This window comes from Mya arenaria, chromosome 10, assembly GCF_026914265.1.
Source record: "Mya arenaria isolate MELC-2E11 chromosome 10, ASM2691426v1".
In the NCBI taxonomy this organism is placed as follows: Eukaryota; Metazoa; Mollusca; class Bivalvia; order Myida; family Myidae; genus Mya; species Mya arenaria.
The window spans coordinates 57,164,822-57,184,832 of record NC_069131.1 but is presented as its reverse complement, the minus strand read 5'-3'; the positions used below and the strand labels follow the sequence as shown (position 1 = coordinate 57,184,832).

At 33.6% G+C, this 20,011-nt stretch overlaps 1 protein-coding gene across 1 annotated transcript; it reads left to right on the top strand.

Annotated features, from left to right (window-relative positions):
• The first annotated feature begins 11,006 nt into the window (after positions 1-11,006).
• Positions 11,007-15,257, top strand: LOC128205353 (uncharacterized). Its single transcript, XM_052906927.1, has 4 exons — positions 11,007-11,262; positions 11,522-11,703; positions 12,022-12,095; positions 15,126-15,257. Coding segments are annotated over exons 1-4 (456 nt in total). The 5' UTR covers positions 11,007-11,064; the 3' UTR covers positions 15,128-15,257.
• The last annotated feature ends 4,754 nt before the right edge of the window (positions 15,258-20,011 follow it).

The following is a 20,011-nucleotide window of genomic DNA, read 5'->3' as shown; positions in this document are numbered from 1 at the left end:
GAGGTGTTCCGATTGAATTATAGTCCATAAAGTCCATATGCTATACGAATAACAATTATATGGAAAATTACTGAGGTGTTCCGATTGAATTATAGTCCATATAGTCCATATGCTATACGAATAACAATATGGAAAATTACTGGGGTGTTCCGATTGAATTATATTCCATAAAGTCCATATGCTATACGAATAACAATATGGAAAATTACTGAGGTGTTCCGATTGAATTATAGTCCATAAAGTCCATATGCTATACGAATAACAATATATTTATGGTATCCTGTATATCGTTAAAATGTTACGTAATATCACTAGTATCTGCAGCATTTTCAGGAGTTATAAAAAAATATTATAGCATCTACTCAAAACACAGTCTGTCTTTTTTAAGTTTATTATGTTTGACAGTTTTGAAATATAAACGTAAGGAAAGGCACCTTCATCTTACATTATTAAATAATTATCACCAGTATTTGTATTTTGAAAACACTGAGAATATGAAAAGTATCCTTCTTTTGTAGTCTCCTTCTCTCTCCTCGTATAAAATACAAGCACTGTTTGCATGAAAATCTTTTTCTTGTATGGCAATTGGCAAATTTACATCTGTGTGAGCAAAAACAGACATCTAGAAGGTATTGAATATTTTCACTTTGTCAGCCACGACATCGGGTACTCCGACCAGCAAACAGGCCGTTCCGAATCAGAATTTTGTTTCTGGTCACTGGGCACGTAGGTGTCGCATTCTGTTAGCGGGAGAACATATGTAAAGATGCTCTGTTCCTACCAAATAAAATCTACCACAATTAATACAAATGTTTTGATATACCGAACAGGATAAGTAAATATCGACAACAATGGTGTTTGTGAGGGATATCTAATTTAATTAGGAAGAAAGGTGCGGAAAACATGGTATATTTACCTTAGACCACACCAAATTGATATTTCGTTCCGCGGATTTACCGCTCCTATTTTTTTGAAAATGTAAAAAAAAAAAATTTTTTTTTTTGTGCGCCCGCACCTCCATTTTGATCGATCGATTTTTTCAGGTAATAATTTATTAAAGGCTAAAAATAATCAAGTATAATTTTTCTACGCTAGTTTTCGTGTTTCTGTAAAGGGAAATTACCGATGCGTAGTGTTTTTATACTGTATATCGATCGGTTTAGCATGGGTTTCAATAAATTTAATCAAAATGGCGGCTTTCGGTATAAACAATGTGGCTCGAAGTTTGGAAATTAAATCTTATTTTTGACAATAAATATGTTTTGAGCATGCTTGAAGTCATTGTTGATCGTCTCATGCACTAAAGGATCATTATTTAAAGCAATCATTATGCAATAAAGCATGTGTATCTAAAAACTGGTAGCGATTATATTGCGTAATTAGTGACTCGTTTTGAATGGAAATCGGACAGGTCAACTTAACTGGAACATGAGTCATTGTTTGGTCCAAATTGATGTATCAAGCTCATTTTTGATCAAATTCTGACAAAACAACAGTTTTGAACAAATATCATAAAAACCGAAGTGAGCGAAGAGCGAAAAATATATTTTTCCTTAAATTCAATATAAATAAGAAAGATTGTTCAAAATAATTGCCCTTAAACCCATTTTAATGCCATCTTGAACTGAACCTCTAATGGACATTGGGAAAATGTCGGAATACATACTATTTATTCATCCGTGTTTAGTACAAACATTATATGAATAAATCTTATTTCTTATATAGTAAAAACGTACTTTAATATGACGATCACTCATAATAATAAATAACCCTGCTTTTAGTAAAAAGTTTGAAACAACTTAAATAAATCTACCTGAATCAGTTTAACACCGTATGCAACTGTATTTAGACATAACTTAGGATTGATTTTGGATTTGTAAAAAATGATCACTTACACAGGCATCATCGAACATCAGACTCCATATAACATAGACTAAATTTAGTTTTTATTATCACAGGAAATGCAATGACATGTGCTTATTAAAACAAAAAGAACAAGGGTATTTTTCAGAGTACTTTATTTTTGTTATTTAGATGTTTTTATGCACCAGCCAATTGTATATGCCCCCCACTCCCTAAGTCCGGAATAGCGGGGACTTTGACTTCCGGTCTCTCAAAACCCGGGTAAAATACCCGACCTGTATGGACACACTGCTGGTAAAATCCCTGCCAAATGGCCCCGCAACCCCGAATACCTATGTGAGGCCCATTCCCGACTATTTTCAATATGAAGACAACACCACATTCACTAGGCATTGCGGGGCCACCTGAAAGGTAAAAACACAGCCCATTGTCTCTGCTGTCCCCGGTATACCCCTGGAACAAGGGCGAGGGGTGGGCGTGGCAGTGGTTACAATTGACAAGTGCATTACAATCCCGGATTATGCTGCAAATAAAAACAAAATATAAGGTGATAAACTTAGGCTTACTTATGTTGAGGTATATCCAGACCATTGTTTATATCGTTATTTGTGAAAAGATATTTGTTCAAAACTGTTGTTTTGTCAGAATTTGATCAAAAATGAACTTGATACATCAATTTGGACCAAACAATGACTCATGTTCCAGTTAAGTTGAACTGTCATCTTCAGCATCGTCGTAACGAGGTAAAATTTTGGTCCCTTGTTTTATGACTTGAATAAAATAGTACTAAGTTGATCATTCCGATTTCCATTCAAAACGAGTCACTAATTACGCAATATAATCGCTACCAGTCTCAGATACACATGCTTTATTGCATAATGATTGCTTTAAATAATGATCCTTTAGTGCATGAGACGATCAACAATGACTTCAAGCATGCTCAAAACATATTTATTGTCAAAAATAATATTTAATTTTCAAACTTCGAGCCGCATTGTTTATACCGAAAGCAGCCATTTTGATTGAATTTATTTAAACCCATGCTAAACCGATAGATATACAGTATAAAAACACTACGCATCGGTATTTTCCCTTTACAAAAACACGAACACTAGCGTAGAAAAATTATACTTGATTATTTTTAGCCTTTTAATAAATTATTACCTGAAAAAAATCTGCTTGGCGATCAAAATGGAAGTGTGGGCGCACAAAAAAATAAAAATATTTTTTTACATTTTCAATAAAATAGGAGCGGTAAATCCGCGGAAGGAAATATAAATTTGGTGTGGCCTTAGTATTTAATAATTTCCATCGATGGATTATTTAGTAAGTAGAGCAAGGCATATCATTCAAAATTGATGTTTGTTATACATGTGTATGTATTGATTTTGAATAAGAGTGTCAATTTAAAATGCAAACGCATTATCGGGACCATACGCATTAAAGGGACCATACGCATACAATGTACAAAATCGTAATTGACCATTTCATGTTGATGTTTTTATGAAAACTACTGTATGTATCGACTTGAAAATATAAACTACAACGTTATGCCTTTGACTCTATCGATTTTTATAAAATAAAAAAGATAGCACTCTACTGCCGAGCTTGACCATGCTGCGTTTTCTGATTTTTCGGCACGACAATCACCAGGATTATGGATTTTATTTTAACGCAATAAATGTTGAAATTTCAATAACAAAAACAGGAAGAAATAGCTAGAATGACCATTGAAGAGCGGAAAAGGGCCGTCGGCATAATTGTTGCAGGTACCTCGATTTGGCAGGTATGACCAATTTTGTTAATCAATATATACATTCCGATATAACGTGGGAATTAAAAAATAGAAGACAGGGGCGTAGCCAAGGCCTAAAAGAATTGTAGGCCGAATGATTCTATATAAGATTGAGAACTTTTATATGTACGTTAAACACACTCAATTATACTTGCAATGATTACAATAAAACCAAGCAAAATACCATGCACGAGTTTAAATAAACACCAAACTTGCTTTGGCTAAAATATAAAACACTTTTGAGTTGTTCAAAGTGTTTCAGTAGCTATAGGTTTTCCTTGTATTTTTGGGTTGTTTAAATTTTGGCATTTTTCAAAACAAAGTTGTAGGCCCAGCCCTACAAGGCCTATATGTAGCTACGCCACTGAAAGAGTTTTAACCAATGATGCATTATTATCATTATATTTCAGGTTGCGCGGCAGTTCAATAGGCGAAACTCAACCCTTGCGCATTGAGTATTGTCCTTTAGTCTGTGAAAGGTGTTCTAGAAAAAGAAAAATGTATTATTACCTTTATAATTTTTCGCATTGTCTGAACGCCATATGGCGAATTTCATGTTCAGCGGTGTATGGTTCCTCACAAATATTAAAAGTTGAATTTAATAGAAGACATATATTTAATATAACTGTGTATGGTGCATCCACAAACATAATCTCAAACTGTGTATAGTTGACATCCACTTACATTCCATATGAAGATATAAAACAAAATAAAATAGCCAAGTAGGAGCTGTAAACGTCAGTCTACCCACTATCTGAAAGTAAACCCACATTCTGCCATCAAATATTCATTAATATCCGTCTCTTATCTGAAGTACAGTCGTTAAAGCTCGCTTTTGTTTGATTGTAGCATATGCTTTCCTGCAGATTAACATTAAAAATGTGATAATACCATTTAAAGCTTGGAACTAAACGCAACATATTTGAGAGATGTATATGTGTTTTAAGCCCATACTCTTTTGGTCTGACAGTGTATTTGTAAAGAAAAAAAACAGGTTAAAAAGGCCTGTTGAATATTTCTCATTAGTCTACTACCTGAAAGTTAACATCGGTTATAGTAATGACAAACATACAAATGGAAAATGGTACCTGTTAGGGAAGAGTGTAGTTATATTCGTTGTCACAAACTTAATAAGCCAAGGGTCATATTCATTAACACTTTTTAAAAGATACAAGAACACTTAATTGATAAATCAGGGGCGTAGCTAGCCCCCCTCATTGGTGCAATCTGGTGTATTCTGGGCGTTCTGAGGTGCTTTATTTAGAACTTGAAAATAGACAGTTTAAGGATATTAAATCAACAAATAAATCCTTGACTCAGCAGATTTTTACCTTTAAAATAGCAAACAAATAGGCCCCGATTATGTTGATAACAATCAGATTGTCCAAAAAATCTAATATTTTTTCCATTAAACTGTATTGTGAAATGCTCAATGTCCTTATGTCTGTAACATCATTTATAGTCAAGTACGAATACTGTTAAGCACCAGTCAATTGTAACCACGCCCCCCCCCACCCCAGGTCCGGGGAATAGCCGGGACTTTGACTTTCGGTCCAGCCAACCCCGGGTAAAATCCCTGCCCTGCGGGAACGAACTGATGGTTAAACCCCGGCCAAATGCACCCGCACCCCAGAGACTCTATATAAGGCCCAATCTCCGCTAAATTTGGCGCTATGACAAAACCACCGCGGTCACCCGGCCCTGCGGGGCCACCTGGAAAGTAAAAACATGGCCTTTTTCCGCGGCTATCCCCGGTATACCCACGGACCCGGGGGGCGTGGCTACAATTAACTGGTGCCTTACTTTGGCTCAATTGATGTTGTTGTTTTTGTCAGAATCATGTGTATTCAGCAGCGTGATCGCATATAGGCATCTACGTGCATGTAAATAATGCATAGAAATTTAGTTATAGAACAGTACATCTAGCGCATTCGTAATAAATGGTATTGTAATAAAACAATCATGCTTGTAACAAGATTATCATGCATAATTCATAGTTATAATACAGCATACAAACCGTTTAATTGTTCACAACTTTATATGCAATTATTGTTACCAGTGTGTGTATACCACGTGATAAATTGCGTCATAAATGCTACGTCGGAAGGCAACATATGGTTTCGGATCATGACTTTAAACAAAGACAACTTTAATATTTCTTCACCATTTTAAATTAAACATAGCGAAGTCTACGTCGCTTACGGAGCAAAGCCTTCGGTCTTTTACCAGAGTTTGTTTGAGAGTTTAGTTTCTTAAATCACTTCGACAAACCTTTTCACAATACGACCGTCTGACGGAGCACTGTCAAAACATTATTTGGGAAACAGATTTTGTCGAAGTGTTTGAAAATAATCATCTTATCAAACTTCTGTTATAACTAGAAGGCGGGGCTATTAAAGCGGCATAGACTGCCCTTTGTTTTATTTAAAATGGTGAAATAAAAGAAAAGTTATCCTTGATTTAAGTCTTTATGTTAAGCAAAATGTTACCCTTCGAAGTAGCATTTATGACGTAATGTACACACATGACACATGTCACGATATAGTGTGTGTATACCACGTGATACATAACGTCATATATGCTACGCCGGAAGGCCATATTTTGCTTAAAATAAAGACTTTTAACAACGATTCACCAATCATTTAATAGTTTTGCGCTTTCTGCTATTAAATACACGGTTACAATCTTGTTATCAGTAATTAATATTTTCCATAAATGCATTATTTAGGAAGAAAGGTTTATCAGTCAATGGCGATGTTTGTTATACATGTATGTATTGATTTTGAATAAGGGTGGGACTTTAAATAATGTACGGCATGTATATAACCGTTTGCAAATGAGTTTACATCTGAATTCATGGATGTTAACAACTATCGCGAGTGTTATCAAATATAATTAGTCACTATGAATTAAGTAGCTGTAAAAAAATCAAAATAATAATATCAATGTTGATTTTATTTTCAGGAAGAAATGACCATCACAACTCGACCAGAGACAGATGAACAACAAGTATATAACAGTTTGCAAATGAGTTAACATCTGAATCATAGGTCAAGGGGTTTATAATGCGAGGGAAAATTATGAATCAACATCGATAGAAATTCATTACAAAAAGATAAATATTTTTCTCCCACCTCAGATAAGTAGATCCAATAATTTAACCATGCTAGAAATTCTTATCTTGCCCACGGGCGAAGATAAAATGCCCGTATGAACTCCTTTTTATGGCCGTCACATTGTAACTACTTCACTTGTTAAAGACTGTCGTTTGTAGCTTCATGGAAACCTTGTCTTGTGGCAATATTTAGAACGCCAAAATAATTATTCTCGCTTCAAATGTCACCATAAAACAGTTTTCACGCACCTTTCAAGAAATAATGCTTCACTCTCCTAAGAACTATTTGAAGTCAAATTTTAACTATTCACATAATCGAAATCACTGCGCGCATATCCATGAGAACCTCGAATTATCGCATATCCATACGCAATTATATTCACTAAGCAGAAAAGAGTTCCAGCAAAAAATACATGGAAGATACTTATAACCTAAATCGATTCAGAACTTGTCAGAAAAGCGGCATGGAGAAACATGTAGTCATGCAACGTGATCTACAAAAAAGGATCTAATAGTTATTACTGAGAAATAATATAAACATTAAATTGTTCGAATATTGTACTCGCTTTAAAATGTGCCCATAAAAAATTGTGAATGTGTATTTGTATCACGTAATAGTCTCCGTAGTATTATAAAGTATTTGTGATAGTTTTATTCTGCTCTGAAGTAGATGGCAAACAAAAAAGGTGATAATAATACTTGAGAGTCATATGAATGAAACGAATTACAAATTTAAATGTCCTCACCCTATTTGATCATTTCCATATGATTAAGATCTGTATTTTATTTCATATTTTGTATATAGGGGATATTATGATAGGACACTTTACTGGTGACCTTTATCACGTCGATTTAGGTGTTTAAACACGTATTAAATCACTTACAACATGATAAAGCTGAGCTCATTATTTTTGCATGATTATAGATTATGATTAAAATATAATATTTACTTTTTAAGGGGGTTTGAACTTTAAAAGGAAATTATCTATTAATAGCTTTAAAAAAAACTAATCAAGATTCAGAATTGTTTTAAGCTTGTTGAAGTAAGCTACTTAAAGTGACACTCTTATTCAAAATCAATACATGTACATGTATAGCAAACATCAATTTTGACTGACAAACCTTTAACAACATTTATGAAAAATATTTTTTACTGATAACAAGATTGTATCCGTGTACTAAATAGCAGAAAGCGCAAAAATATTAAATGATTGGTGAATGCTAAAAGATTTACTGTGGTCTACAATAGTCTCATTAGGTAGAAATACCGTGGTTTAGGCTCATTTCTTTCAAATCAAACTCGGTATCCTTATAAATAAGAACCATTGCGTTCGACATTTAGTCATCCTTTCTGGAATATTAAAACAAATTATTAATTATGATTAATTTTATTTGGTCATAAGAGTGCATTTTTAAGATTAAATCTGTGATTCAAACTACGCATCAAGAAAATTTGGATGAACTGTATGGTATGTTAACATGAAGCTACAAGGTAAACGAACACGTTTTTCACATTGGCTGGCAAAGAACTCTTGAATTATTGATGAAAAGGAAAGGCCTGTGGTGCATTGAAATATACGAGGGTATACGTAGTGAAGTGGAGATCATCTTCAACTACTTTTTAATTGCACAAACTTAGGTATTAACATTTTCTTTTCAAACAATGTTTATACTTAGAGCCATTGTTTCTACGAATTTACCGCATTTTTTTTCAGGAAATGCGACCGCTCCTATTGTTCTCCCAAAAAGGAAGGGGTAAATGACAGCAACGTTTGCATGTCTATGATAATTCACGGAAGACTGAAACAGGCAATATAACCTTAACAACTCGTTGGGTATTTCCTTTAAATCACACATAGGGAAGGGTGAATGTTGTTGTACTTTTTCAGGGTTATCATTATAATAATGATGACTACAAATAAAGCTAAATTGGTCATGCTCTTACCTATTGCTGTTTCAACGCGAATGCGACATATTTTTATTTCTCTCTTTTGTTTAAGTTTTTTTCATTCCTTTCATATCCTTTCCTTTTCTATCTCTTATGTAATAGATTTTAATCGGTATGTCAACTTTATAGAAGTACAATGTTTAAAGATTAACACCTTTACCAAATGTTTTTTTCTTGATTTTATTATAACCATGGCCAGCGATATCAAGATAAATAGGGACTACTGCTCAATAAAAAAATAAACAGAAGGCACTTGATGGGACACACCATGTGTCTAGCCATAATACAGATAATAGTCACAGGCAGACTTGTATAAACTCTTAAAATCAACAACAGACTTGCATACGCAAATATTTTGTCATCATCAGCACTGTTACTGTTACCAGTTGCTATCATTAAGCTGAGGATAGGGCGGCGATCTGATGCCTACAGTGTAAAAATTATTGAACAAAATACCTAATATACTTGAAATGCGTTTTCTATATGAACTACATAAGCCTTTTCTGACAAATTAAAGGAACTAGACACCAGATGGTTCCAAAATCTGCAATACAGTATTTCCTCAAAACGAGACTAGAATTACCAATGCGATCTGGTGTTATACATCAATTTACATAATTAAAAGTATATTTGATGAGTTGACCCGTTTAAAAAAATATCGCGTAATGGTTTCCCAGTTTAATTAGCATGTGAAAGTCACGTGATTCGTACATATACATATTACCGACGTTATATTTAAAGTAACTGGTATTTACGTGGTAGACAGACTCGAATTCGAAAAGAAAATGCAAAAACCACGAAAGATTATAAGTATCTTCCATGGCCGAGAGTGTAAGATAGGTTCATTCCGACCCGAGCGTAGGGTGTTTTGCGGAAACACGGTTTACCGAGTGTCCGCAAAACACCCTGCGCGAGGGTCGGGATGAAACTATCTTACACGAGCGGCTATGATAGATGCTTTTTCTCCAACCTCAGTTAAACAAAATTAATTAAAAATGTATTTTTGCTGGAACTCTTTTGTGCTTAGTGAAAATAATTGCGTATGGATATACGATAGCACGTGGTTGTCATGGATACTCGGGCAGTGATCCAGTTAATGTTAATAGTCAAATCCGTCTTTTTAAATAGTTCTAAGGTAAATGAAGCATTATTTCCTGAATGGTGCGTGAAAACTGTTATGGTGACATTTGAAGCGAGAAATAATTAATTATAATGTGGTAACCGTTTAAAAGAAGTTCCATACGGGCATTTTATCTTCGCCCGTGGGCAAGGTAAGATTATTTAGCATGGTTAAATTATTGGATCTACTTATCTGAGGTGGGAGAAAAATATGTCATAAGAGACGTGATACATCAGTAATTAAGATTCAATGCGATACACAGCGATATCAATTTTACGTTTTTTACTTTTTTTGCTTGCATTTGTGTCATCTGGTGTCTAGTCCCTTTAATTACCAGACATGACTTTTTGCATGTTTTGGTAACAAATAGACAAATAAAAGAGAGATGGATAGTTAGAGTTCACAATCAATACAATGCATGAGAGTTCACCCATCGATGAAATGTTCATGGTAAATATCCCAGGCTAGGTCCAAAGTAAATTGCCCAATTGCTACGAAATATCAATACAACTCATGGAAACATGAAACAATGATTCCCAAATTTCTAGGTACATATTTTCCATGGTACGAACCGTCCAAGTTCGGCGTACATGTAATGGTGTTTTCAAGCTTAAATCAAGCGTAGAACATTACTTACGTGGCCCAAAACCGTTGTATGTCCTATTTGATAAACGATGTATCATTCCACTATTTTTTTTTTATTTTTTTTTTCAAATATATTTCCACATAAGAAAAGAAACTCAAATTAAAAAATGGAGGGGAGCTGACCAAAGTAACTTATCTTCAGTATAACTAGACGGTGTTGTTTCCTTTACCCTGGATCTAAAATGCTGCATAAGTATTAACTTTCAGTCAAGTTTACCGTGGCTATTTAGGCTAGGGAACGCCCAAAGTAAATTGCCCAATTACTATGAAATATCAAAACAAATCTTGGTATGATTGAAAAAATGATTTTAAAATTTCTGGGTACAAATATTTCATAGTACGAACCGTCCAAGTTTCGCGTATAAACACAATGTACATGTAAAGGTGTTTAAAGCGCAATATCAAGCTCACGATATCAATACATCGATCCGACCTGTCAATCAAACCAATGATTTTTGACCAATGAAAAAGCTGCAAATTATTCACACCATACCGTCCGCCATCTTTGCCCACACAACAAAGCAGCGATAACTTAACAACCGCGCATATAATTGAAGTTTTTAGAATTATTTGTGAAAATGGTTCAGCGATGCGCATGGGGAACATGTAATGCGGATGAACGGTATCCGGACAGACTAAATGGGGGACGATTTATAAGATTTCCGACCCCGAAATCAGATTTTGAGAAGTGCAAACGATGGATTAAAGCATGTGGACGGCCACACGAGCAACTGAATGTAAAACGGATTAACAAGCACAAAGCTGTCTGCTCGAAGGTTAGTATATTAAAATGTGATTTTATAATATTACGATCAAAAGTACAATAATTTCAATTATAATTCCGACTTCCGCGCAAATGTTTATATTGTTTACTTTCATGTGTTCTAATTATTGACCTCTATGACCATGCTAGTTGAAACCACAAAGGTTATGAATGTGCCCTGTTTAAACTACTGTTTTATTGTATAGTATGTTATTGAGTGGCATTGTGGAGTCTTGTCATACGTATTAATTTTATTATTATGTATGTTTAAGCACTTTCATGGAGGAAATGGACCATCTAAAGAGTATCCTGACCCATTGTCAGCTGATGGCTCGAGAACAACACCTGCAAGAAAACTCCCTACAAAGCGGTCACTTGAAAAGGAAAATTTTGACAGCATCCATACACAAAATGCAAAGCTCAAGCGTATGCATTTACAAGATATCACATGCCTGTATGTGTAAGTTTAATGTATCGTTATGGCGTATGCTAAAGACTTGAATAACATGTATTATGTAGGTTACAAATGCAAAACTTAGACTATATACTATATTATTTTGTAGGCTTCTTCTCATTTTTAAAATGCCACTGTTCCTTATGCAATAAAAAACAAAAGCATTATCGTTACATATACTTTAATACAAGCATTCTGCTTGTCAAAGAACAGAACACTCAATAGAATTGAACAGAACATATTTATTACACATAAACTATACAGATTTTTGAGTAAATTTACATATAAATAAATCAACATTATAACTATTTATTTCAGACAAAACCAAGAAAAGCTTGTCAAGGATAATGCAGTCACTGTACCGGGAGTAGAAACACAGACTGAATGTCCATGTAAGTGAATACAGTGTTACTGTTTTGAACTTATGTAGGGTAGTGCATGCTTTTGGTAAAATTCTGCCAATGTATTCAACATTACAGTCATAAAAGGTACGTCAGGTTTAATACGCTCAACGTGCATGTCTTGTTGTGTGTAGACAATAAACTCACAAAAATCACAACCAGTAATGAGTAACTGGCCTTGCACTTGAGCATAATACTGATGATTTGTTTTTAAATGGCAACTCTCATCTACTTTTTCAAGGCAGAAGTCTCGTATTTCATCACAAGCATGTGATATTGTCATATTTCTGGCGGAAAATGGACATTTAATTTCCACTATACCACACATACCTGTGTCGCACAACTTTCCATCAGGAGTTGCTCCTAGAAAAGAAAACTCATTATTTATAATGAATCCAACTTCATGGAAATGCCGTGAAGGATATTTCTCCAAATATCTTTCCTTTGCGGGTTTTTCATGTCTTTTCCCATATTCAAGAGATTGGGCCTTGATATTTTTATTTTCAAAAATTGAATTCAAAAATTGCTCAGATGGGGCAGACTTCCTGTACAAATACCTTTGCATATCCTATTTGATAAACGATGTAACATTACACTACTGTGATGCAGTAACACATGAAATTGTTCTGCATAAGGTGTTATTTTGTCCATATTTTGAAAATGAACGATGCTGGCTATGGTCCAAACTTATAAACCTCTTAGGTGAAGAAAAATTTAGACGCTTGATTTTATTTGATCTGAACCATCAACTTGTTGAGATGTTAAAGGGACTGTACTCCGTATGATAAAACAGCGGGGAAAAACTGTCGAAAACTGGCATAAACTTGGTATCGATGTGTACAATCCATTGGAACTTACTAACTGAAGTACCACATAGTTTACAAATAATTTATTTTTCGCAATTTTTTCGTATTTTTCCATTAAAAAATATTACTAGGTATATCTACCTAGTAAAATTCATTTCTTATGCGTGATTGGCTAGTCGATGTTATCACGTGATATGACCATGGTAGGTATATAGCTTAAATATTCCAACCGTTTGGAGTAAGCCGTCGTAGCACGGTTCGAACCCGGTCTCCGACTCGATTTTTTCTTTACATTTTGGTATGTTTTTTTTACAATTATGATATCAAAGAGTAAAACATTTTATTAAATAATTGTCCTGAGATTCGTTACAGAAAATCGCCAATCTGGTTTACAGTCCCTTTAAGGGGAATCACCGATCTCGACATCACTGATGAAAGTCGAATCCAGTGCTTTATTGTTGTGTCAAATTTTGCAAGTGAAATAAATTGATAATATATGCTATTGTAACCACAACACAATGATAAACAGACTATTTCGCGTCTGTTCCTGTCAAATATCAGAGCCAATGTATATGTTTGTGTATATTGTAAATAACCTTTTGCTTTATATGTGTGTCCATGTCGTTCGTGTGTTGTTGTTTTTTGTTGTTGTTATTTTTCTATGTCTATACTTTGTATACATAGAAGGTACAAGAATGGTGCACTTTGACTAAAAACACAGTTTCAAGTCACGCAATTTTCTATTTTCACTTTGTAAATAAGCAATCGTTCAGCTTTTACATTCAATAACTTTTTGGTGAATGCCTCTAGAAACATAGGTTAAAAAACTGAGAGAAGCTTACACGTGTGGCCTCCGGACAGGCGTATTTATTTTGTGAGAAAAGTGCTAAAACTTACTTACCAGGTGAAAATATCCTCCCACAACACCAAAATCTCTTCGAACTCAGCCATTTTATTCCGCACCTCACATTTCCCTCACTTAAAATTCGGAAAACACAAAACACGTTGTACACCCCCTGTATGTAGGATAAACAGAATAAACTAAACATTTGAGGGGAGCTTACCAGAGTGACTGGGCTTCAGTCTTACTAGACGGTGTTGTTTCCTTTACCCTTGGGCTAAAATGCCGCGTTCATATCAACTTTTAGTTCGGTTAAACCGTGGCTACATAAAATGTAAATGAAAAACTTGACAGCAAACTATGGAGTGCAATTTTATAATTATATTTTATCCCCTGCACACAGAAATAATATCATACCATAGAAATACTGCACTTTTGAATTTGTGCAGCTGCGTGTCCTCACGTCATTCGGTAACGCTGACCGCGGCCAGCATATCCCTGAGCGTCCTTAGTATATACTTCTTTTTCTCAACATATATCATATTTACATAATATATCAAGAATATATATATACTTAAAAATTACTATGTCGGATAGGAAATTTTCTATCACACACACACACGCAGGCACGCTCGCAGGTTCGTTTATACAAACGCACGCTCGCACACACACGCACACGCACGCACGCACGCACGCACGCACACACACACACACACACACACACGCACACACACACACACATATTACTTTATTTATTTCAGGAATAAAAAACCATGATGTGATATGCGTTGTTTAGGCCAGCTGTGTCGTTCTATGTATATTAGTCGTTTAGAATATTGAGGACATCCCATTTATTCCTGTGGGTTTCATACGTATCATTGTTAAATGCTATTTGCTCTTCTACTTTGATTCTTAATTTCAGATAATGCAAAAATGCATCGAAAGACAATTGTCTGTCATTACATTTTGTTGAGTTGATATAAAATTTCATTAAGATAATTAGAAAATTACAGATATTACTGTACTTCCTTTTCTTGAGTAGGCCTAATAGCGCTTTATGTTTGTAAATTGTTACATTCATTGACGTCAATGCAATAAAGTTGTTTAATCTATTCCATAATTGTTGTGTGTTTTTTTACACTCCAAATACAAATGTTCAATTGATTCTACATTTGAATTGCAAAATTTACATAGACTGCAGTCGACTAATTTGAGCTTAAACAGAAAATTGTTTCGTCGGTAATATTCTCATTAGGAATTTGTAGTTGAAGCTACGCAACGTTGTATTTATCGTTGATTTGTAAATGTTACCATAGATGGTTTTCCATTCCAGATTTTCACTTGTATCCAGATTTTCTTTCCATTTTGTTTCAGAAGTCGGTTGAAGACTATTTTGCAACAACAGTGAATACAAAAGTGTATTTGTTTGTTTTGATGTTTCAACATTTCCTTCAGATTGTTAAATATTAGTTTGAATATCCCATCTGTAGTCAGCTCAGTGTATACTTAATATATCAGTTATTCTGTTCAAACTGATCTGAGTTGTAATATAATCATGTTATTATCATATATTATTATTATTATTATTATTATTATTATTATTATTATTATTATTATTATTATATGTCGTCATTTGTCGTCAATTATCTGTTGCTTCTGGGCTACATAGGTCTATGACCTTCTGGCTGATCAGTTCTGTATTTTAAATACGTACGTCCAAAATGTTCTAAATTATCCGAATCATCTAGACAGGTCAATATTTAGGACGTTAACTTACAGCTGAACATAAAAAGATAAAGATATGCTGATAATGCTGTGAAAGTGTACGTTATATGTGGAACCCACCTTTTTGCTAATGGAATGAAGAAAATATATGTTTTTGAAAGGTCTTCAGTATTTTTTAGCGACACAAAATTACTAGTACTAGCAACAATAACAAATATAACAAAAACAAATAACAATATCGGTTGTCCGGTTAGCGTAGTGGTTAGCGCACTCGCTTCTCTCCTAGGGTGCCCGGGTTCGATCCACGACCAGGGCGCATGTGAGTTTGGTTTGTGGTCACCAAGCCGGGCAAGTGGGTTCCCTGCGGGTACTTTGGTTTCGTTGTGAAATAAATAAGTTTAAACTTACAGCACAATAAAATGCAATAAAAACACACAACAAAACTTCGTGTCCGTATGCATTAAATTGCAGGCCGCACTTTGTTTCTCAGATAAAACAGAAAAAAACAACACACAAGACGAAAATTGAGAAATAAAATTGTTCGTCTGCTTCATCCGCGTATTATTCTGCAAAAGGAAAGTTAAAATAATTGACGTCGTTTTCTTCTGTTAAGGTTACTTGGTGCTTTCATCGGACTATCGGAGGTGTCTGCACTTATATCGATGGGCCACGTGAACTGTAAGGCACGTGCCTTTTTCTCGCTGTTAAGCTTTACATACTTTGTTGGTAACAGTTATTATCACGTGGTTTGCACAAATAAGTGAGAATGGCGAAAATTGTAGGGTGTTTATATAGTCAACGCTATGTACTAAACGACCCATCGCCAACACATACGGAATATATTACGTAACCAGTACAAAAGCAGTGCTTGGTGAAAATGTCGTAGGAGGGAATAATACAGAACGGAACAGAGCAGAAAAGAACAGAACAAAAAAAATCGACTTAACCATAAAAAGCTCATCGTCATAACAATATGTAAAGAAACAAAAAAACATGGCATGTGAAAATTTTAACATATGTTATATTAATGCTTTATAAATGTTTAACATAAATATATTTTGAGAATGTGTATAAAAATAACAAGAACAAATCTGAAAGTTGTCAATATTTCGGTATAATATGTTACGGTAATTGTAAAGTTTAATTGGTTTGACAAAACTTGTTTAAAACTGAACTTTGGATTAGAAGGCAATTACTTTTTGGGGAAAAAATAGTATTTAATAAGTCATGTGAATTTCAATCTGAGTTGAGAGAGGATGTAATGTTTATTGTTATTTAAATGTCAACCTGTCAACCAAGCCTAGCTATATTGGCACCGCCTCCAAATATTATCACTGAATTCACTTCTCTGCTGATAGAATCATAGCAAGCATATAATTTTAGAAGTACTAACATATATATTGTCCTATAGCGTGTTGAATCTTCATTCCTTAAAACCCTTAGATGTTACAGTAATAACTTAATAAGTAATGACTTTTGTGATATATACACAATATATATATATATATATATATATATATATATATATATATATATATATATACTGATTTACGGTTAATTACTAAAACCACTGAGTGTTACAAACACATATGTGGCTAATAGCTGTGTAAGGATAATATTGATTGATGACAAACACAAATATCTGTATGAATTGAAGAACTACACATTTAAGTTTGGTTACTACAGGCTATGATAATTCAACATAACAACATATATTATAGTCGTATCTACAAGCGGAGTGAGAAACGAAACGAAAGAGGGAAAAACATAATAAATAATTATACAACATTAAAGAATCAAGTAATTTTGTTTGTTTTTGTAAATTATATTACTATTTAATTTAATATTTATTTTTGTTAAACAAATGAAGTAAAGATCATTCCTTGTAATTAACCTAAATGGCTTTTCTGAATTTGAATCTAGACTTTGAATTCAGATTGTTCGTAATCATGGCCCCTGACACTGCGGACGAACTAAGAAAGGTCACTGAAAGGTTAATACTAACTATTATAATCAACTATTGTAAGTGTATATTTTTTTTACAAAATAAATAATTATAATGACAACATTCCGTTACATTTGTCAATTTAAGGTGAAGAACTGGAATCAGGTGTTATCAGGACGGTGTCGACAGTCATTAAGCCCAACCTTATCAGGGATATTCATATATAGTAACATTAATAACAATAGACATTGAAGGGTCGTTAAAAGCTAACATCAACAGAAAAATACTGTTTTACTGCTCTTTGTCAGGTTCGCGTAAATGTGTTGTTGTTTCTTAATTGATGTTGAAATGAATTCAGGAGCAATTGCAAGCCTCAAAGGATATTGAATAGTTTTTAAGTTAAAAACTATTCAATATCCTTTGGGACTTGCAATTGCTCCTGACGATCAATTCCTACGGATCAATGATCAATCCGTTTAATATCAACTAGTGCCAATTAGTGTCAATTAAGCACATCTGAGATCATAAAACACCACTTGTCATTGTAAACAAGGTCATAGAACTTCAGAGGGTTCTGCACAAGGACACAATATCACGCCTTGTGCAAACACCCAATTAGCAGACGATTTGTGACACATACCCGCTTCGCGACAGACACTGTTAATCACCTGAAATATTTCATCTGAAAAGTTTTATAACAATTGCTATGTCTCTGCTAAGCTATTTCATTGTAATTTTAATTCTTAACGAATATTCGAATACCCATTTTGGTATCCGAATACTTGCGTGATATCCGGATACTCGGATATTCGCTTCCATCCCTATTTTTAACTCATATGGCCTTAAAAATAGTTATGTTTCCGAATACCCGATTGGTCGCGATTTTTGTTTTTACCTCCAACCGAAATATATGCACCTGAAATTAGAAGAATTAGTATAATTCGAAGGAAACAATAGTGTTTGCCATTTAAAAAAATCCCAGTTCTACCGACTTATATTTTTCAGGCCGTAACCAAAAACAAACCTATTTTATGCCTATTTTAGGCCTAAAATCGAAAATGTTCCTTCTAAGTGAATATGTTAATTGATGAAATATAGTTGTGAGCTGATTGTATGTAATTGGACATGTTTGTTTATATGTATATTTCAAATGTTCTTGGGAAATATTTTGTATTAACATGAAAATATAAGTGTGCACTTAGCAAGAATTGGTAAAATGGGTAGTTCGTCACCTTTACTCAAACAATGTTTAAAAGACGTTTGGCGTGGTACGCAAAGTTGTGACTACTGGAAATGTGAAAAGGACACCGGAAGTACGACAACGTTGATATAATCATGCTGCATTAAATAACAAAAAAAACACGCGCACAGATACATTACTACGCGTGTTTATACTATATAACTTTGAAATTAAAATACCAAATTTATTTATAATTTTGAAAAGTGAAATACTTAATTAACCTATAATTTTAAAATATAAAATACTACATTAATTTCTAAAAAAAATGTAAAATACAAAATTGATCCATAAGTTTGAAAATGTATAAATTTAATTTATTTATAACTTTGAAATGTTCAATATTTCATTTATTTATAATTTTCGAATGTAAAATACTAAATTTAATTTAAAAACAACAACATCTGAAATACTAAATTTATCGATTGTTTTCAAATGTATAAATTTAAATTTATTTATAACTCTGAAATTTTCAATATTAAATTGATTGGTATTTTTGAAATGTAAAATACTAAGTTTATTTAAAGACCATTGATTTAAATGAATGAAACATTTTTATAAGTAAAGTACTCATAAAAGTTGCAGTAGTCAGGGAATAGAAAATATAGATATTTAGAAGAATGGGCTGCTTCTTCAGCTTACGGATTTTGTGATGGACATCAAATGGTGATATTCAATATTGAACTTAACATACTGTTGTAATCATTTCACATTATTGACTTTACGCTATTGGTCAGTTATTAATCAAGCAATCCGGTAAGCTGCATCGTTCTTAGATCCAGTTAAGACCAATAGTGAATTCCAACACAAAGCTGCAGCGATATATCGCTATATTGAGAAATAAACATTACATAGTTTAATCATTTTTAGCGAAAGTTCCCTTTTTTATTTTTTGTTAAAAGTAAGCATATATTATTTCAAACGAATCCTTATGGTGGAAGGTTTAATGTGTGATTGAAGAACATTATCGACATTTTAGATTATGACTTTCCCTTCAATTATCTAAAAACAATATATGGCGTCATATCGGAGTATATTTAAATACTGGCTCTGTATCCCTGAATGTATTGGAATACGGTATCTGATATACTGTCGCATCTCTACTGGACGTGAGAAAACGATTATCTATATTATACTTCGCTAATTGTATATCTAATTTGGGCACTTAAGTTCCGAATGATAATTGGCGTGATTTTTTTTCCAATTCCATGTATATAAACACTTTTATATGGAACAATCTGTATTATTTGGACTTCGCATTTAATGTTTGCGAACCCATTTAGTTGTTCATTTTTGATTAAAAAAAAACAACTTTTTTTTTATTATTTTCGCAGAATAAATACACAACGGTAA

Excerpts from the sequence above, each read along its gene's own strand:
- LOC128205353 (XM_052906927.1), top strand. The coding sequence starts at position 11,065 with ATGGTTCAGCGATGCGCATGGGGAACATGTAATGCGGATGAACGGTAT. Across the intron at positions 11,263-11,521 it reads ACAAAGCTGTCTGCTCGAAG|CACTTTCATGGAGGAAATGG; the intron begins GTTAGTATATTA and ends TGTATGTTTAAG. Across the intron at positions 11,704-12,021 it reads TTACAAGATATCACATGCCT|ACAAAACCAAGAAAAGCTTG; the intron begins GTATGTGTAAGT and ends TATTTATTTCAG.